The following is a 21,674-nucleotide window of genomic DNA, read 5'->3' on the forward strand; positions in this document are numbered from 1 at the left end:
TTGACTGGCAGGGCTACACAGAGAAACTGTTTCAGGGTGGGAGACAGGGGGAAAGCAAACAAACAATGGATTTAGGTCGAATGGATAACCCGGGTGGTGGTGGTGGTGATTCACACCTTTTAATCCCAGAACTTGGAAGGCAGAGGCAGGCGAATCTTTGTGAGTTCAAAGCCAGCTTGGTTTACAAAGTGAGCCAGAGTTACACAGAGAAACTCTTTCTTGTAAAACAAAAATCTAAAATTCGCTAGGGACCAAAGTGAAAGCTAAAAACGAAAAGGAAAAAAAAAAGAGTTTTTTGTAGTTCAATTGCAACTTATACCGAGCCGTAAGAGTTATGAACAGACTTTAAAAAGCGTTATTGGAGAAGATGTCTCAGTGGTTAAGAGTCTGGGTTTCGCCGGGCGGAGGTGGCTCGAGCCTTTAATCCCAGCACTTGGGAGGCAGAGGCAGGCGGATTTCTGAGTTCGAGGCCAGCCTGGTCTACAGAGTGAGTTCCAGGACAGCCAGGGCTACACAGAGAAACCCTGTCTCGAAAAACAAAACAAAACAAAACAAAAACAAACAAAAAAAAAAAGAGTCTGGGTTTCGGTTCAGCACTTGGTTGGACCACTCATAACCACTATAAACTCCCATTCCAGAGGATCCCGCACACACGTGTATACTAAACACACACATATAATTGGTAAAGTGTAATTGCAAGTCACAGGCCCATGGAATAGAAAACTATTTTGCATTTGGAAGGTGATTAAGTCTCTCCCACATCCCTGTCACCACACAGGTAGCATTTAATTGCAGGACGGGAAGGTGAGTCTGAGGTTGAGCCCTCCAGCAGCCCTGCCTAGCTTCCTTGGCCTACTTGGTTTTTACACTTTACCAAGTGATGACATTGATCTGAAAAACTTCTTCAGTAAATTAAGTAATCTAACAAAGTCATCCAGGCAGACAGGTACTAAGGACAGACTGAGACAATTTGATAATATCTCACTAGATTGCGGGGTATTTTCAGCTGGTGTTTAACTCTGTAGACCAGTTTCTTAACTGAGGATCATGGCCCCATGATAGGGGGGAGTGAGGATCATGGGGGGGGGGGGTAGAGTCATGATAAATGCTCCACACCCAAAACCTGATTCATAATTTAAATTGTGGGATGAATCTGACAAATGTCTGGCAATATTCACCCATGATAACCTCACACAACTAACACTGTTCTTATCACTATACCAACCCATAGCAACAAGCTGCCTGAGATACCTCTGTTCAGATTTGAGACTTATATGTTCCTGTTAGGGTCCAAGGAAGACCCAAGACTCAAATAGTATGCAAAGGCAAAGAGCGTTTACTGCAGAAATTACCAGCATTCAGGGGCCAACCATTTATTAAAATGGCAACCACCCTTTTATGAAGGGCTAAGAGAGTTTACCAAAAGAATGAGGTAACTCCTAATATGATTGGTAGGGGGCAAAGCAGTGACGTTAGTACAATTCTGATTGGTTGATAACTTAGTTGCATTGTAATTGGTGATGACTTGAAGAATTTTGGAAACCGGCTTTGTTCTGGCCTTATCTTCTTCAGCTAGGTGGCCTAGGAGCAGACTCAGCTCAAGACTTATCCGCCCTAAGTCAGGGCCATCTGTCTTAAGGCCCATTGTCAGTGGCTCCTGAGGAACCCAGTATGCTTTCCAGGGAAAAAATTTTTTTTTTTTTTTTTTTTTTTTTGTGGTTTTTCGAGACAGGGTTTCTCTGTGTAGCCCTGGCTGTCCTGGAACTCACTCTGTAAACCAGGCTGGCCTCGAACTCAGAAATCCACCTGCCTCTGCCTCCCAAGTGCTGGGATTAAAGGCGTGCGCCACCACCGCCTGGCCCAGGGAAAGAAAATTTTATTCCCAAGGTTTATGGACTTCTTGTTATGAACTGCAGTGCTTTTACTGTACATTACAGTTTCCAGTCTTATAGAAATAATCATTTCATTACAGAAAGCAGACTTAATATTTTCCTGGTCTCATTTCTCAGCATATAAATATCAAAGTAGTATTATGTCAGATAAACAGACACGTCTAATTAACATGTAAATTTGCTTTCCTGTTTAACAAGTGGTAAGATTATATGTATATCAAAAGAATTGTTTTAAAATAAATTTATTATCAGTGTCTTATTTGTATTTCTACTTTATATACATGAAAACTTTACAGAGTAAGTGGAAAAAGTTTTCAAAGCCCTGCACTAATCTATCCCACTTGATGTAAAAAGAGAAGACTGTAAGTAACTTGGGAAATCGGGGGCTAGAAAGATGAGTGCAGCTGATAAAGTGCATACTGCTCACACAAAGGACTGGAGTTTGGTTCTCAGTGCCCACCCAGGTCAGGTGCCCCCTCCCCCCCCACCATGACTCCAGTTCTAAGGGATCTAACACCACCGGCTTCCCAGTATACCTTGAATCACAAGCACAGACATACAAATTTCAACTAATAGGAAAGTTATTGAGGCCTGAGAAAGAAGAGAGCTGACATAGGACAGGACTGGCCTGTGTACAGGAAGTGTTGGGAAACTATGGACTCCTTGCTGGACAATTATGTGTATATGGAAAACTAGTAACACCCTTGCAGTAGTCTTTTTTTGTTTGCTTTTTGTTTGTTTGTATGTTTGTTTTTTTGTTTTGTTTTGTTTTGTTTTGTTTTTTGAAACAGGGTTTCTCTGTGTAGCCCTGCCTGTCCTGGAACTCACTCTGTAGACCAGGTGGGCCTCAAACTCAGAAATCTGCCTGCCTCTGCCTCCCAAGTGCTGGGATTAAAGGCGTGCACCACCACTGCCTAACTTGTTTGTTTTTTTAAAAAGTAGATGAGCAAACCAATAAGCAATGGTCCTCCCCATTCCTACTAGAGTTTCTGCCCTGAGTTCCCTCAGTGATGAACTGTGAACCAGAATATAAGCCATAAACCCTTCCAAAGTTGACTTTGGTTATGGTTTTTTGGTTATAGCAACAGAAGGCAAACTGTGGAAGTTTCAAGGAGAAGCACAGGCTCAGGCAGATGCCTGAGATGGTAGAAAGCATCCCTTTGTGCGGAGTGGTATTGGGTAAATCATGTGGACTTATGAAATAATGTAGGGATGCCTCAAGGACAAAGAGAGGAATGTGGATTCTATGGTTGGACCTACATATGCTATCTCCTGACAGATGAGTATAAGACTACAGATCAGGGTTAGAGAGATGGCTCAGTGGTTAAGAACACTGACTGCTCTTCAAGAGGTCCTGAGTTCAATTCCCAGTAACTACATGGTGGCTCACAACCATCTGTAATGGGATCTGACGCCCTCTTCTAGTGTGTCTGAAGACAGTGTACTCAAATACATAAAATTAAAAAAAAAAAAAGAATACAGATCAGTGAGGCAGGAGCTAGAATGGATTTGTGGATTATAGACAAATACTTATAAAGGAAAAATGGGCAGAGTTGGAGGACAGTAGCTGTGGGTGATGACGTAGGACTTTTTTTTTTAAGATTTATCTATTTTATGTATATGAGTACACTGTAGCTGTCTTCAGACACAATAAAAGAGGTCATCCATTACAGATGGTTGTGAGCCACCATGAGGTTGCTGGGAATTGAACTCAGGACCTCTGGAAGAGCGGTCAGTGCTCTTAACCTCCGAGCCATCTCTCCAGCTGGATGTAGGGCTTCTAAGATGCCTCCCATTTTTCAACTTTTGCTAACGTGGTGAAAGTAGACCAAAACAAAAGCAGAAACTAAGGTTGAATGTTATGGTGGCAGCTTAGAATTCCAGCAATGAGAAGGCTGAGGCAGGAGGATTGCCACAAACTTAAGGCAGCCCAGGCTACAGAAAAAGACCCTCTCTTAAAAACAAAACAAATCTTAAACTCAACAGTTGTGGTGTAGGAAAACCTATACAATGTTGGATTTGACTTAGTGTGTTGAGATAGCATCAAACAGAAACTTTGTGAAAACTAAAAAGTTTCTGATAGTAGTTTGGAAAGAATAGACTTCTTTGCTTTGTAGGGCTCACACTTTGTACAACATTATTGGATAGAAGCTACACACATTGGTTTGATTTTGGCCAAATCACCATTTAGTATGATACCAAGTTGGAAAATGGCATTTTAAAATGTAGAGTAGTGAACTTTACTTTTTAAAAAAGTTTTTAGGTGTATGCCTGCACACCACATGTATGCATTTCCCAAGAAGACCAGAAGAGCTATCTCCCAGGACTGGAGTTACAAACAGTTGTGAACCACAGTGTGGGTGCTGGGAATTGAATCCTGGTCCTCTGAAAAAGCAGCCAGTGTTCTTAACCTCTGAGCCATCTCTCCAGGCCCTTTGTTAGCCTTCTTACTATGACAAGGGGTAAAGAATGTCTTTGCACAACAGATTTACACTAAAAATGTGTCTTTCTCTTTTGTTTGCTTGTTTTAAAGATGTCTTCTATCATTTAGCAGTTAGAAATACAGACTCTCAAAAGTTTTGGTCATCATCCCTGGCAGCACAAAACAAAAAGGAAAATAACGTTGCTGCCTTCATCTTCAGTTCCTATATGTTTTGAAGTGAATACTTCCATGAAAATTTAGAAAGTATGTCAGAGTCGGAAACAATGAATGTCAATGGTCCTTCTCAAGACTTCTACTCAGATTCACCCTTCTGTGTGGAAGCCAGCTCCTCTTCCTCAGACCTGCTTCAGGTGTGCAACCTACAGTAGTAAGTTTGAAGACATAGCCCAGATTGCTCTCATATAAACAATTTACTTTTCAGAATCATGAGGGATAGTGAAAGCTCTTTGGTGGAGGGTATGTGCACACAGTGTTCTTAGTCTAGTGTGCAAAGGGAGGAATAGTTTTACAGACAGTATTCTAAAAGAGATTTTTTTTTTCTGTTCATGAAGTTCCAGGCATGCAGCTAGGAGACATGGCTACAGCTCAGTCACAGACAGGATGAGAGCCCGAGCAAGGGCCTGCCTCCTATCTAGTGTCTCTCTGAGGGTGACCAGCTGCCCCATCCTATGTCTTCATGAGAAGTCCTAGTGTCCTTTCCCAGGAAGTAAGAGATCATGATATCCCAGGATCTTCAAGAATGTTGTCTCAAAAAAGCAACCAACCAAACAAAAAGAATGTTGACACTTGTAGCCACTAGCAAGAGTATAGGAAAATAGTAGAAATGCGTTAAGTTGTACCATATTAAGTCGGTATAAAAATATGGACAAATAATGAAAAATTCGTGTGGTCCACAGTATAACCTGGCAACGGCCTCCTGAAGAGCTTGTTTAATGTTAGGGATGTAAGATAAACTACAATTTAAAGGTCTATCTCTAGACAACATTTAAAAAGATACTTAAGGAGTTATCCATAATGGGGTAATGAGGTGGCTTAGCAGGCAAAGGCACCTGCAGCCAAGCCTGATGACCTGAATTCGATCTCCAGGCCTAAGCATTAGAAGAGAACAGAGTCCCTGTAAGCTGTCCTGTGAGCATCACACAAGTCCATCAGCATACACATGCCCACACTCACACACACAATTAACAAAACAGAGATTTAAAAGAATTATCCATAAAGTCTCTTAATTTATGGGTTAAAAGAGTTAATCTGTAAATTAAAAAGATAACCCATATAATGGATAATTTCTAATTGCATTAGAAATACTTTGAAGTGGGGCATGGTTAAATTATTTTATGGGATACAGCAGATAAATTATTTTATGGATGTGGCCTTATATACTGCAAATATATACTTGCTGACAGAGAAGTGGTCCCACTGGCCATGGTGGTGGTACATACATACCTGTGATCCTGTGATCCATCACGGTTGTAACCTCAGGAGGACCCTGAATTTGAGGTCATCCTGGGCTGCATAGCAAAACCCTGTCTCAAAATCCACTTTAAAAGACCGTGTTTTATTAACTTATGTGTATGTGTCTATGTGCAAGTATAGCTATCCCACCGAGGTCAGAAAAGAGTGCCAGATCCCCTGGAACTGGAGTTACAGGCAACTGTGAGCTGCCCCTGAGTGGTAGGAACTGACCTTGCGTCTTCTGGAAGAGCAGCAAGTGATCTTCAGTTACTAAGCCACCTTTCCAGCCCTTCAATTTTTTTTTTTTTAAGAAAAAAATGGTCATATTGGCTTTTCAATGTAATAAAAAGCATCTGGGCAGTGGTGGTGCATGCCTTTAATCCCAGCACGTGGGAGGCAGAGGCAGGCGGATTTCTGAGTTCGAGGCCAGCCTGGTCTACAGAGTGAGTCCCAGGACAGCCAGGGCTACACAGAGAAACCCTGTCTCGAAAAACAAAAAATAAAAAATAAATAAAATAAAAAGCCCATACCTAGGGACTTTTAACACAATGTTTATTAATGTTTATATAATCTCTCTTAATATAATGTTTAGAATTTTTTAAAAAGTTATTTACACTTTACATGTATGAGTCTCTTGCCTGCAAGTATGTCTATCAATGTTATTTTTTTATATTTATTTTTCAAAATTCAAAAAAAATGAGTCATAGTCTATTGTTAATACTATATATAGGTTTTTTTTGTTTTTTTTTTTTTTGGTTTTTTTGGTTTTTCGAGACAAGGTTTCTCTGTGTAGCCCTGGCTGTCCTGGAACTCACTCTGTAGACCAGGCTGGCCTCAAACTCAGAAATCTGCCTGCCTCTGCCTCCCAAGTGCTGGGATTAAAGGCGTGCACCACCACCACCTGGCAAATTCTATGTTTTTTTTAAAAAATGAATGGTTTAAATTTTATAAGAAGCTATCCTGGGCTGAAGGGATGAACTCAGACTGTAGCTGATTACTGCTCTTACAGAGGACCTGAGTTGTGTTCTTGGCACCCTAGTCTGGCATCTCACAACTACCTGGTGACTCCAGGTCCAATGCCCTCTGTTAGCCTCCTCAGGTGCTGCACTCATGCGGATACCACCACCCCCAACACACACACATATACACATAACTTAAAGTATGAATACCTGGGCATAAGACCCTTGCCCTTAATCACAGCACTCTGGAGGTAGAGGCAGGTGGATCTCTCCAAGTTAAAGGCCAGCCAGAGCTCCATGGTGAGACCCTGTCTCAAACAAAGGGACTAAGAAATGGATCAGCTGTTAAGAGAACTGACTGTTCTTCCTGAGGCCCTGGGTTCAATTCTGACATCCACATGGTTGCTCATAACTCTTTGGAACACCAGTTTCAGGGACTCTAATACAATCTTCTGGCCTTTACAGGCACTGGACACTCATGTGATACACAGACATGCATGTAGACAAAACACCCATACACATGAAGTTTAAATAGAAAGGACTTTTCAAAAGAACAATAGTACTGTTTGGCTCTTAGTGATTTTAGGTCTCGCTAGGAGGAATGGCCTGAGTAAGGGGCTGTTCATAAGCTGGAGTTCACTTTTTATTGTTTGGGGGCAACTCTGAGAGATTATTATTGAATAGAGGTTGATAGCAGTGAGATTCTAAGACTATATTCCTTGGTTTTTGAGACCAGTTTTCCCTCTGCTGCTCAAGCTGGCCTGCTTCTATGTAGAGCATCATTTAGATCCACATATGTGAGATACTATTTAAGATAAAACCACGTTTTTTCCTCAAAAAATTTAAATACACGCTATGATATCTTATTTCTAATACTAATTTAATATTCCTTATTATCTTATATAACATTAAGAATACTGAAGAACACGGTGGTGGCGCACGCCTTTAATCCCAGCACTTGGGAGGCAGAGGCAGACGGATCTCTGAGTTCGAGGCCAGCCTGGTCTACAGAGTGAGTTCCAGGACAGCCAGGGCTACACAGAGAAACCCTGTCTCGAAAAACCAAAAAAAAAAAAAAAAAGAATACTGAAGAACAGACCTACATGGGTTTATAAATTATTCAGAGGAGTCAGGTGTCACTTCATGACTGGACTCTTCAATGTGAACTAAACAAACAAAACCAAAAATAACAACAAATATCTGTTTAGACAAGATTTAATAAACATTAAAGAATTATCTGAGCCGAGGCTAGCAAGGTGGCTTACCAGTTAACATACTCCTACTCAGACCTGATGACCTAAAGTCAATTCCCCAAAATCCAGGTAAAAAGCCACGTTTTCTGGTAGCGTGCATCTGTAAACCCAATACTTCCATCATCCTACTGTGGGTTGGGAGGCAGAGATGGGAGAATTGTCCTGAGCTCACACACTGGGTCACCTGGAGTACTCAGCCTGGCAGAAACAGCAAGGGAGATCCTTACTCAGAACAAGGTGGAAGGAAGGATGTTCCCAAAGCTGTCCCCTAATATCCACACCAGCCATGTCATGTGTGTGCATCCCAGGATCACAGTAATAGAGAAACAGTAATTACCCAACTGGGCATGATTGTTCCCAGCACTTGTGAGCACAGGGTCGGAGGATGTCATGGTTGAAGGCTGCAGTCCACATGACTTTCAGGAAAGTCTGAAAGTAATATCCAGTGAAACCCTGTCTCTAAAAGCTACCTCTCAAAATTATCATCAAGAGATATAAACATCCCCATCTGTCCCCATGCTTAGAGATATATAATCTCACTTAAAAAAAAAAAAAACATTAAGTAACAGGCTGCTTGTCACTTAATGTGACTCTTCTGCAAGTGATTTACAGAACTAAATATGCAGTGGGAAAATGTACTAAAATGTGTCTCGTGCCTGTAAAACAAATTCTCAAAAGAAACTACAGAGCAAAGTGTGTGCTCCTTTAGAAGAAGCTAATGGTTGCTTGAAATGTTAATAATGCTTTTTAAATTATTACACAGAATGAAACAAAGAATGCAAAAAGGGGAAATGAGTCTACACACATAATCTCTGAAGATATTTATAGCAGCACAGAAGGCGGTTTGTTAGGTGGTAAGTATCCCTTTGCTGAAATATACAGATGTTATGTGTCCTATGATAATACTAGCCAGGTACTGAGATAAGCACTTTATCTACGTTATACAGTAAACCCACAGGTAATCCTATGAGAAGATGGAGTTTTCTTTTTCTAAAATAAGAGTGCTTTTTGTTTCCATTTTGCATTAAGGATCTGATTTAACCAAGGCCATGTATCTTTAATCAGGATGCTTCGATTCAAGTTGACTCAAATGTCAAAACCAACTGTGGTGGTTTGAAAGAAAGTGGCCCCCATAGGGAGTGGCACTATTAGGAAGTATGACCTTGTTAGAGTAGATGTGGCCTTGTTGGAGGAGGTGGTCATTTCCCACCCTCACTCCCACCCCCACCCTCAACCCCGTAGGTAAAGGTTGCAGGTATACACCATCTGTTTCAGCTGAGCATTCAGTTCCTTTAATCCCAGCACTCAAGAGGAAAAAGAAGCGGTCAGATATGTGTGTGTGTGTGTGTGTGTGTGTGTGTGTGTGTGTGTAAGCCAGAAGACACTGTAGGTGTTGGACACAGGAAGGCTATCTTCCCTCTTTGAAACAGGGTCTCTCACTGTTCTGAACTCTCCAGTTAGACTAAACTGGCTAGTACTGGCCAGCCAGTGTGTCCCAGGCATACTGTTGTTCCTGCCTTCCCAGTGCTGGGATTCCAAGTAACTGGCACTGTGCACACCACCATACCCAACATTTTTATGTGGGCCCTAGGTATTGGACTGAGGTCCTTGTGTTTGCAAGGCAAGTGTTTACCAATTGAGCCATTCCTTTAGTCCTGAAAGACTTTAAAAAATAGAGTCATGCAATTTCTGTAAAAAATGGTGTCGCTTGTAGTTCCCGTCATTTACTAGGCAATTGAAAGGTACATTGAAACTGGAGGCTGGCCGGGCGGTGGTGGCGCATGCCTTTAATCCCAGCACTTGGGAGGCAGAGGCAGACGGATCTCTGAGTTCGAGGCCAGCCTGGTCTACAGAGTGAGTTCCAGGGCTACACAGAGAAACCCTGTCTCGAAAAACCAAAAAAAAAAAAAAAAAAGAGAGAGAGAGAGAAAGAATACTGTTTTGTGTGTATGAATGTTTTGTCTGCATGTGTCTCTGTACACCAGGTGCAGCAGTGCCCTCAGAGGCCGGAAGAGGGCGTCCGCTCCCCAGGACTAGATAGCTGTGTGCTGTCATGTAGGTGCCAGGGATCAAACCTAATCAAGTACAGTGCACACATCTGTAATCCTAGCTGTTGGAGGTAAAGGCAGGAGGATCATGAGTTTGAGGCTGTCTTGAGTTAAATAGTAGATACTAAATTAAAAAAGAAAAAAAGTTGTTTTGTTTGAAATATCCTGTAATTCTTAAGAGATGTCATCATTATTTTTAAGTATAACTGTAACAGTTGTTCTGTAAGTTTATGGTAACTCATTATCTTTATTTTTCTAATAAGATATCAACCTTGGGAATTACCCAGAGAGTGTACAGAATCAACCAGCTAACACTAGGGTTTCTTCCTTGAGACAATTTGAACCCATTTGCAAGTTTCACTGGATAGAAGCGTTTAATGATGAAACGACAGTTCAAGACCTGAAGGGGGCATTTTCTTACTCAGAGAAACCAGAGTTGCAACAGCAGGTGTACAATGATACAGCAGATACCAGCGAAAAGCCAGATCCACTTAAGGAAGAAAGTTCAAGGGAAAGTAGCATTTCCGAAAATAGAGACGAACTTGTTCATGAGCATGTGAGGAAATCTCCTAGAAGTCTGTGTCTAAACTACTACAGAGGAGAGACGCAGCGGCTCATGGAAACGCCATTGGTGGGAAGTGCCGTTGTAGATGTCGCCCTCAACATCAGTCAGCCTCAAAGCTTTCTGGGTAAAGAAAATGTCTGTAGAAATGGTGAAAATTTGTCTGATAGTGAGAATTGCCTTGACCAGCTTGACTTGAGAGCCATTTATAAAGCTGAGGAGGTAAGATTGATGGCTGGCATCATTAAAGCCTGTGACAAGCTAAAGGATGTGGGCATGCTTATACTGTTTGAAAATACGGAATCCGACACTTTTCCGAATAGCATTAAGTCATCAGATCAGTACATGGGGATCTTAACCAATCGGATACAATTTTTCCTAATAAATGCAGGCCATACTTAGAGATTAGCTCTACCAAATGTGGTTGGTTTTTTTTCCCCCTCTAAGGATTCTGATTCACTGTCCTGAATTCCTTGGTATTTACATGACATAGTAAACATGGTGCTATAATTATAACCCATTTTATGTGAGTTGTACCAAACCAGCTGGGACTTGAGAGCTGGCCTTTGAGGCAAAGGTTGAGAAAGGGAGGTTGTACAGAGGTGTTTATTAAATTATGTGACAAAACAAGCCAAAGATGTTTCTATCTTGTTGGACTTCTTTGGACAAAGAAAAATGAATTTGTCTTGTATTTCGTTAGTTGTGTTCACATGTATGATATATATATATGATATAAAAGCACTAACATCATTAATAATAGAAAGTCTATGAATTCTCTAGACAACTACAGAAAAGTTTAATCTAGCAGTAGTGTAAACAGTCACTTGTTCAATGTGAGTTTCATAAGAAAAGGTCTGTGATTATGAGAAGGTTCCCCCCTCCCCATTTATTTGGAAATTAGATGGCAGTATTTGAAAGAGAACTTAACTTATCCATGTTGATTTCTAGAAACCAGCATTTCAAAGATTAATTTGGGTTTCTCAAGATTCTTTCTGTATCACATTTAGTATTTTTTTTTCTCAATAGTCAATAGGTACTCTTGAGAATCTATTGTGTACCAGAACAGGCTATATAACGGTTATATAATGTTAAAAAAAAAAAAACAATAAAAACACATGGCTCTTGTCTTCATGAAAATAACATCCTAGTAAGAGAAGCAGAGATTAGCAAATAATCACACAGATGGATGCACTTGACTCTTAGAACTACACAGAGTGGAACGGTTGCCTCTGCTGAGGGTTTTTCTCCAGGCAGAGGATCTGGGGAGGCTTCCTTGACTTAGTCCTGGGCAACTGCTGGGTGGTAAGCATTCCACGAACAAGGAGCAGTGTATCTGAACTCCCTGTACTTGCATGGTCTATGATACCTACTAGGACATCAAGGACACCAAGTGTTCAGGAAACACAGGGCTTCTGGGGGATCAGGGAGTATGTTAGAAGATATCCTAAAATGGGGGTAGGTAGATAAGCTGTCAAGAGCAGTTAGACTTCGGAAACCTAACTGACTTTATCCCAGGGACAAGCCAGTAAAAGTCAGGGGTTCAACATCTCTAAATTGATATAATACCACCCCTTCAGATATCTTTTACAAGGGGGGTTAATGCCATATTCATTTCAGTGTTCTATACCACAATTATGCAGTCTTTTGTTACATACACACACATACACACACACACACCAAACATGTATTGTGGGCATATACTCAGTCCTGAAGTATGCTTACCATTCTTATATTCATAGGAATCAGCATGGATGAAGAATATTATTAGAGATCTTTAAAAGTCCTTACAGTCTATAGTAATTAGCACATTTGTTTAAAATTGATTTTGAAATCAAAGAAAGCCCCATATATGTGACCAGAAGGTTTACATGATAGAAGATGGTGGGAGTCCAAATAGAATTTTTCTTCAAGTAAGTAAGATACACACGTCTAGCTTATGCCTCCTGCCTGTGCTCTGCCATGCTGTTGGACGTTATGTTCAGCAGTCTACTCACTCACATTTATTTTATTTACTATAATTTACAGCCTGACGTTTCTTCCAAAGAAATACGGAATTCTGAGGCGATTTCTGAGATGTCAGATAGTCACCAGGAGGAAGTCACAGAAGATGGCATAGACAGTCTAGCCATTACCTCACCATGGTCTCCAGCTGGCTTCTTAAAGGGAAATAGATCTCAGGACCACTTCCTGGTGCCTGATGGGGAGCTAGGCTTTGAACGCTTGGAGCCTCTTGAAGAGGACATGGCTTTAAATGAAGCCTTGCAGAAATTAAGACAGACTAACAAAAAACAGGAGCTGCAGATCCAAGACCTCCATGGTAGGAACTTGAACTTAGAAAACAGGGTTCAAGAACTACAGACAAAGGTCACCAAACAGCACGTGTTAGTTGACATCATTAATAAACTAAAGGTGAGCATTGAGGAGTTAATCGATGATAAATACAACGTAATCCTAGAGAAGAATGACATCAACAAGAAACTTCAGGATCTGCAGGAGGCTTCGGCTAACACCAAGAAGCACCTGCAGGAATCCAAGAAAGACAAGGAGAGCCTACAGCTCCAGGTGAAAAAGATCAAGGTCCATTACGTCCGCTTACAGGAAAGGTACATTGCTGAGATCCAGCAGAAAAACAGATCGGTCAGTCAGTGCCTGGAGATAGAGAAGACCCTAAGCAAGAAGGACGAAGAGCTCCAGAGGCTGCAGCGCCACAAGGGAGAGCTGGAGAAGGCCACTAGTTCTGCCCTGGACTTGTTGAAGAGGGAGAAGGAGATCCGGGAACAAGAGTTCTTGTCTTTTCAGGAGGAATTCCAGAGGCGGGAAAAGGAAAACCTGAAAGAACGGCGGAAATTGAAGTCAAGAGTTGAGAAGCTGGTCGCCCAAGTGAAAAGCTTGCTGTTCACCTGTGAGAGCGAGAGGGCCCAAACCACAGCACTTCAGCAGCAGGTTGAGGAGCTGAAGCTGGAGAACTTAGAACTCCGGCAGCAGGCTGCAAAGAGGGAGGCACAAGTTTGCACCCCTAGCTTTGAGATTATTCAGCCAAAGGAGCAGCCAGAGGAAGTGGTGGAGCCAGACGTCACCCAGGTATTGATGTTGATGCTGAATTTTAACAGTCCCCAAAGTTTCATGCAGTCTAGTGATGGACACTTAGACTGGACACTCAGATATAGTGTTTGTTTGTAGGAAGAATTGTGTTCAAAAGAGGGAAACAGAAAGGAAATGCACCACAGATTTAGGGACATTTCTACTGGTTGCTGGGTGCTTGCCTTAAAGAACAATAATTCTTGGCTTCTTGTGATGACTTTGGTAGAGGTGATGATTAATCTGGGAATTTTATGGGTACCCATACCAATGTCTAGAAGGTTCCTTTGAAAAAAGGATTTCTTTCTTTTTTCTTCTCTCTTTTGGTTTGTTTGTTTTTGTTTTGTTGGGAATTGTGGGGCGTGTTTGGTTTATTTTAGCTGGCTGCCAGAGGACTTTTGAAGTGTGGTTCCAAATCTGATTTAGCAATAAACGAAATAAAATTGCTCTTTTCCTTACAAAGTAAAACATGTGCTATAGCAGATATTAGAATTGTACAGCATTGAAAACAGCATTCGAACCTTTTGTTAACACATTTGGAGAAACCACTACAGCTTTGGTTTGTCTGTTTTAGCAAAGTCCCCGAAAGCACCTCCAGGAAGGGGTAATTTTCGTTGCCAGGGCACACCTGTTCTATTTCTTCCCTCTAGTATATGAATCTTAACTAAGTAGAGTAAAAAAATCTATTTTAGTTGGCTTATATGCTTGTGGCAGGATCTGGCTATGTATCCCAGGCTGGCCTGAAACTATGCAGTCAGAGCTGGCCTTGAACTCAAGATACAAATGCCTAGGATCCCAATAGTTATATTTGCAGGTGTGAGCCACTGTGCTGCCTAGGTAACGTAAGATCTTGTTAGCCAGATGGAAGCAGATCTGGCAGCTGTGGTGGTATGTGCCTGTGGATACCTTGCTGAAAAAGGCAGGCCAGTTTGAGCTAGAAAATTGAACAAGTTTGTTTTACTGTAAAGCTTATTATTTAGTTGTTGGTTAGTTTTTAGATGTTCTTGCTATGTGTGTTACCAGGCTGGCCTCCAATTTCCAGTGATTCTTCTGTCCCTGCCTTCCAAGTAGCACATTACAGGCACATGCCACTGCCAAGCTATGGTTATTTTTCCTGTTGGAATAACTTGGACAGAGCTGGTACATTGCCTTGGAAGTATCATGGAGTCATTTTTATCATCATTATACGTGTTATTTGAAAGTAAATCTAGTTTTTATTTTTTGGAAAATACTGTTGTCTTAGGTTTTTTTTTTTTTTTTTTTTTTTTTTTAAATCTAAAACCAAACCAAACACTAAAAAGCTCTCTAAGGACCACCTAGATTAGTGATTCTCAAACTCAGACTTGTGCAGCATGACCTGGGGGGTTTGTTGACATACAGACTGGTGGGGTTGTGCTTGAGAGCACACAGTTCTAGCAAGATTCCAGGGGACACAGATGGTACTGTTCCAGGAGCCCCACTTTTCAGAGCAGCTCCTCCCAACCAATTGAAACTTTCCAGATGGCTTAAAGACAGAGGTTTAACATGACATAGTTTTTTCTCCTTAGTTTTCTTGTTAAGAAGTTAAATTCTAGCTGGGCAGTGGTGGCACAGGTCTTTAATTCCAGCACTTGAGGGACAGAAGCAGATGGATCTCTGTGAGTTTGAGGCCAGCCTGGTCTACGGCAAGGACTACACAGAGAATCCCTGTCAGGGAGTGTGGGATAGGGTAGGAAAAGAAAAAGTAAATTTTCTAGTCTATTCTTGACCAAAGGAAATATTTTAAGATTTATTTATTTATTTTATGCATATAAGTACACTGTAGTTGTCTTCAGGCAGACACCAGAAGAGGGCATCAGATCACATTACAGATGGTTGTGAGCCACCATGTGGTTGCTGGGAATTGAACTCAGGACCTTTGGAAGAGCAGTCAGTGCTCTAAATCACTGAGCCATCTCTCCAGTCCCAAAGAATTTTTTTTAACATTTCCAAATTCACAAAATGCTCTTTCTTTACTTTAAGTCCATATTCTCAAAATACGGTCCTAAAGCATCTATGACATCAACAGTATTTTTATAGTAATGCTAAGACATTACTGGTGTGGTGGAGCAATACCTCAGCCTTCCATCCCTGCATCTTTTTGGTGCTTCCTATAGAGTCATTCTGGGCAGAGCATCAGAGCCACTGTGAAGAGGGCTCCAATGGAAAACCAGTGGCTCTTACAGGTTCTGATGGCCCTGGTCTTTGGATCTGTATCTGCCACTGTTTTTTCTTCCCTCCCTTCATTTATTTATTTAGTTAGTTAGTTAGTTAATTTTTGTTTTTGTTTTTTGAGACTGTTTTATTATGTAACCTAGGCTGGCTTCCAATTTGTAGTAATCTTCCTACTTTAGTCTCCTGTCTGCTTGGAGTACAGGTGCGAGCCACTATGCCTTGCCTGTTTGAGACACAAGGTTATTTTGAGACTGGTGAGATGACTATGTGGGTAAAAGCACTTGCCAAGCATGAGAACCTGAGTTACTAGATTCCATGGGATTGAAGCAAAGATCTGACTCCCAAAAACTGTTCTGTGACCCCCACATGTGTTGCATGTACAAAATGAAATGAAATGTAATAAATGATAAGGATGTTATTCATTTAAGAGATACGAAGAGTATTCTTTTTTGTTTATTTTCAAGGCAGGGTTTCTCTGTAGAGCCCTAGCTGTCCTAGAACTTGATCTATAGACTAGGCTGACCTTGAACTTACAGAAATCCATCTGCCTTTGACTCCCAGTGCTTGGGTTAAAGATATTTAACACCACTGCCAGACTGAAGAGTATTCTTAAAAGGGGCAATTAGTTTGAAAGTAGCTCAGAACTCATGTGGTATAATAAATATGTCTGTAACTAAGCTAATGGCATGGAACAAAAGACATGGCTGTTGCTAGGTATATAACACACGCTTATAATCTCAGACATGTGGGGTCTGAGGCAGAAGGATGCCAAGTTCAAAGCCAGCCTTGGCAACATTGTCTTAAAATTTTAAAGAATGGGCAGAGGCAGACAGTTGGTGAAGAATTTGCTGTGCATGTGGGAATACCAGTTTTGATATCCTCTCTCAAAAGACATTATTGCTTTTCCCAAGTATATGATATTTTAGAAACTCTGTGACATGTGGTAATGTAATTGCCCTCCTGGTTGATGAACTGTGTACTAGGCACTTTTCTATTGTTGTGAAGAGACACCATGACCAAGGCAGCTCTTATAAAAAGAAAGCATTTAATATGGGTTTGCTTACAGTTTCAGAGGTTTAGTCCATTATCATCAGGTCAGGGAGCAGGGCAGCACATAGGCAGGTACTGGAACAGTAGCTGAGAGTTACATCATGATCTGTATGCCGAGGAAGAAACTCTGGGCCTGACATGAGCTTCTGAAACCCCAAAGCCCAGCACCCTCAGTGATACGTGTCCTCCAACAAAGCCACACCTACTGTAAGGCCACACCTCCTAATCCTTCTAATCCGTTCAAAAGAGTTCTACTCTCTGATGACCAAGCATTCAAATAAATGAACCAATGGAGGGGCATTCTTACTCAATCCACCACAGGATATATGGATCAAACAAGAGAATCTTGCTGCCTTTTCAACTATAGAGTTAAAATTAGTTGCAGATGAGCCAGGGTTCTTGCTGTGCTAAGCGCAATTAAGACCCTGAGTCTGATTCCCAGTACTGCAAAAACAAGAAAACTGCTCCTCCACTAATATTTTTATTTTGGAAAATATAATTTTAATAAAAGGCCTATTTAGGGGTTGGGGATTTAGCTCAATGGTAGAGCGCTTGCCTAGCAAACGCAAGGCCCTGCGTTCAGTCCTCAGCCCTGAAAAAAATAAAATAAAAGGCCTATTTATGTTGAGATGTAATGGATTGTTAGCCAAATGAATTAGTAAACAAATACTCTAAAGTGTTCTATTACAATTTCTAATGTAACAAATCTGGTCCTCAGTGATTTTGTTTTTTTAAAGTGTGCTTTGTTTTTCTCAATAAATTCTAAGAATATAAAGGTATCCCAAGGAAAAATGTTTCAGAACCATTGCTCAGAGCTTTAAGCATAGTCTTTTATCAGTGTTTTATTTAAACACTAACTTGGGTCCTTTGACTTTATGGTGATAAATCTGAATTGTGCACATGTAGGATACAAAGGGGACACATTGTAATTTGTTCCTGAATTGCTCGTCTTGTAAAGAAAACCTGGAGCTCCAACCTATGAAGAGAACTTCTCCACTGACCTCTAGAATTCACAGCCTTTTGGCCCTGACAGTAGGACTTCTCACGTGTCAGGTAAAAAAAAAAAAAAAAAAAAAAAAAACCTAAACAAAATAAAGAAAAAAACTCATATTCTTCAGTTGGAATGAACTGAGAGAGGCCGGTGAGAGGTCACAGAATTAAGTCACAGGAGAAGAAAAAACAGGACCAGACCCCTAGCAGCCCAACCCTCCCTGCTTCCCTGGCTTCGCACTTTGATCTTTGATGTTCAGTACTAACAGGTGAATGTAGTCAGATGGAGTGATACAGTAGAAAGGAATCTGGTAACTGGCCAACTAGTACTTCCTGTTTCCAGAGCAGTTGTCTTGTATTCTGAGCCAGTCTGCTCTTAGTGGGTGTTCACATTAATGAGTTGTTTGCTTAATTAAAACCTAGTTTGGGGCAGCAACTGTATACATTGGTAGAATGAACAAGGAAGTAACGGTGTTGAAGAAGTGGCTCAGGAGTTAAGAATGACCCTCCCACAGAACCCAGGTTCAATTCCCAGAATCCACCTGATGATTCAGAACTGCCTATAATTTCAGTCCCAGGGGATCTAACTGCTCTCCTGGCCCTTGTGGGCATCAGACATACATGCAGGCAAAGTACCCATCTATCCATAGATTGAATAAATGAATAATTTTTAAATGAAATATTAATGAGTTCAAATCCTGGCCTTATACATGGTGGCTATGTGACTTGTTCAAGGAACATAACGTTTCTCAGCCAGGTTTCCTTAATAGGGGACTCCACGTGCTTCTGTCCTGGGCAGCAACTGCATTCAACAAAAGTGATACAAAAGGGTGTGTACTTGCTAGATTGTCAAATTAGCATTTTCTTCTGCTGTACACTTCTTCCATTGGAAACACAATCCTCCGAACTGGAATCTGAGGGCATGGCTTGCTGTGTTTTGTTTTGTTTGTTTTGAGACAGGGTTTCCCTGTGTAGCCTTGGCTGTCCTGGAACTCACTGTGTAGACCAGGCTGCACAAAACTCTCAAGAGATCCACCTGCCTCTTCCAAGTGCTGGGATGAAAAGTATATGCCACCATCGCCTGGCATTGCCATGTTTTTAATAGAAGACAAAAACCTTTGTGTCATCTACCTAAAGGCGATTGAACATTGGGATTTGGTGAGTGTGAGATAACACACTAAGTCTTTTGTGTACAGGTCACAGATCACAAAGCAGTGGCCCACAAACACATAACTCTGTTTTTAAAGGTTCAATTAAATGTGGCACAGACCCCTCTTGGTTATTGGCCTTTTCGTCCCATTTTTCCAATGGTTATGGATGGCAGTTGCTTAGACTCCCTACTCCCTGATTCCCCCCACCCCCACCCCATCCCTTGGCTACTGGTTTTTGTTTTTTCTCTCAGTTCCCTTTGTTGGCTGCTGAGGTACCAGATGTCTTAATGGCAGTGTGTCACCAGCCTTCTCAGTGGATCCCACCCCATCTTAAATAACTACTTCCTGTTTGCCTGTTCTGTGTCTCCCACCCCACTCTTTGTTCTGTATGTAATGCAGACTCAAGCCCATAATGATCTCGCAGCAAGTATTTGCTGATTTCCTAACCAGCCCTGGGGGCACCCACATTTAGTGGCCCTGCTATGTTCCGGTCCACCTTGCATCATTCTTTGCCTTATAGACATTTAACTCAGAAAAACAAAGCAAGCTTTGCAAGAGCTGACCTTCTTGTCCCAAGTTTCCCAGATAAGCAGCAGAAGCAAACACAAGCCATTACACATTAGACCTCTAGGTTATCTCACGATTATCTTCATCCTGGCTACTCTCGAACTACCTAGTTGCTATATTGTTCAGGATGTCGGGCCTTTCTGATGTGTCAGAGGTACTGATTTATTTCAGGTTTGCATATGTAAACTGGCCAGGCTAAGGAACATTGTGCATATGAATTTATAAGCACGCACTTACATAGACGAGGATTAACAGTACACAACCCATTCCTAATAGCAATCTACGTCATGTGTGAATCCACATAATAACTCTGTATTAACTCTCATATTAACTTTTATATTATCTCTCAGCGAAGTGGTGAAGAGCATTTGAAGCATGGGACTCAATATGCCTCATCTCCTCTGGCCTCTTATTTCTAAACGGTTCTCCTTCTCCATTTTAGCTTCAGCGAAAAACTTTCAATCTAGTTTCTCAAACCATTATCCTTAGGACCTCGCCATTCCTGATGCTGAGCTTTGCCAAGACAGTAGGAAAGCTCACGACATGATGCTGCAAAGACTGAAGCACTGTCAGCTTAAAAAGAAAGAGCTAGATAAAGAGGTACTGTATTCGGTTTTTCTAAAACCTGATTCAGCATAGTGGGGAGAGCTAGCCAAAACATCGCAGAACAGTTGCTCCTAACGTTCTAGACTTGTTTAAAAAGTGCTTGGGGACCAGACCAGCTTGATTACGCCTTTTAGAAGCACATACAGTAACATTTGACTCCTTTGTAACTTAAATCTCCACTGGGAAGTTTTAGTCACAGGGGTCGATGAGATGGCTCAGTAGCTAGGGACGGGAGCCACCACACCTGGAGTTTCAGGAGTTGGTTCTTGCTTTTCACCATGAACTCAGGGGCTGGACAGGACTCAGCATTCAGCCAACTAGGATGTCTTATACCAAAAGGCAGCCAAAGGAGAGCAGCCAGGGAAAGACACGGTGGGGCCGCATCCTGGAGGAGTCACAAAATCTGTGCATCATTTCCCCAGGAGGAAATAGTGATCACAGGGTGAGGGGCCATCTGCCAGTTCAGTAAAACCACTTGTTCACAGAAATTTTATTGAGGGAGTCATGTACCAAAGTCCCACCCACCAGGAAGCAGGCAAGTGTTGAGTGTAAACCACACAATGTGAACTACAGTGAGTCATGCATGGGAGGGACCACAGACACCTCAGGCGATCCAGGGTTCCAGGTGACTTGCCAGCTTGTCTTGCTAAGCATAGCAGTCTTGGGCCCGCTGTAAGAACTCTCTTTGTCATAGAAGTGGTAAAATCATGACAACATTTAAAGATTGGACTTTACGTAGTTGGAGGATTTTATCATAAATGTTTTAGTAGGTAATTTTAGTTCTTTCTCTCTAAAATATAAAAATGCTTTTTTTCTAGTTATTGAAACATAAAAACAGAATAGCAACTCTTAAAGAGTTAATTGCTAATGAAAAGGCACTTCAGGACCACACCATTGAGGTGAGTTCAACATGTTATTCTTGGCTTCGACGTGCAAATACACTGCAGATATTCATGTTCTCTTGGTGACTTTGCTAATGTCCTTCTAGCTCTAAATTCTGGGGTTTTTGTTTGTTTGATTTTGGAATTTTGAGAGAAGGCCTCTCTGTGTAGCTTTGGCTGTCCCAGAACTCACAGAAATCTGCCTGCTTCTGCCTTCCAAGTTTTGGGATTAAAGGGTGGGCCTTGATCTACTGGCAAGTTCTGTATTTCTATGAATCCAGCCTCATATCACTTTTATATGTATGAGTGTTTTGCCTGCATGTGTGTATACTATGTATATGCAAGAGGCCCAAAGAGGGCATCAGATCCCATGAAGTTGGAATATCAGATGTTGGTGAGGCCACCATGTGGTACTGGGAATTGAACTTGGGTCCTCTGTAAGATCAGCAAATGCTCGTAACTGCTGAGCCATCTCTCAAGCCCTCTTTCTCTGATTCTCAAGCTAAAATGATACTGTGAAATGCTAGGAGTGTGTAAGTACTGAAATGT

At 41.5% G+C, this 21,674-nt stretch overlaps 1 protein-coding gene across 10 annotated transcripts in view; it reads left to right on the forward strand.

The window, feature by feature from the left end:
• Positions 1–21,674, forward strand: part of Cage1 (cancer antigen 1) — a 32,983-nt gene that overhangs the window by 729 nt on the left and 10,580 nt on the right. For 4 of the 10 annotated variants that reach the window (XR_013112147.1, XR_013112148.1, XM_076939166.1 and 1 more), the window contains exons 2-8: positions 4,426–4,685; positions 8,763–8,853; positions 10,311–10,831; positions 12,635–13,690; positions 17,837–17,983; positions 20,128–20,238; positions 21,063–21,143. Coding sequence is in view for 8 of the 10 variants with exons in the window: in XM_076939166.1 (XP_076795281.1) it covers positions 4,581–4,685; positions 8,763–8,853; positions 10,311–10,831; positions 12,635–13,690; positions 17,837–17,983; positions 20,128–20,238; positions 21,063–21,143 (2,112 nt within the window). In the remaining 2 variants the exon portion in view is untranslated. The remainder of the gene's footprint in view (positions 1–4,425; positions 4,686–8,762; positions 8,854–10,310; positions 10,832–12,634; positions 13,691–17,836; positions 17,984–20,127; positions 20,239–21,062; positions 21,144–21,674) is intronic. The other 6 variants (XM_076939167.1, XM_076939170.1, XM_076939165.1 and 3 more) reach the window with 3 other exon arrangements.

The sequence above is a fragment of the Arvicanthis niloticus genome, chromosome 8 (assembly GCF_011762505.2).
Source record: "Arvicanthis niloticus isolate mArvNil1 chromosome 8, mArvNil1.pat.X, whole genome shotgun sequence".
NCBI classification, from domain to species: domain Eukaryota; kingdom Metazoa; phylum Chordata; class Mammalia; order Rodentia; family Muridae; genus Arvicanthis; species Arvicanthis niloticus.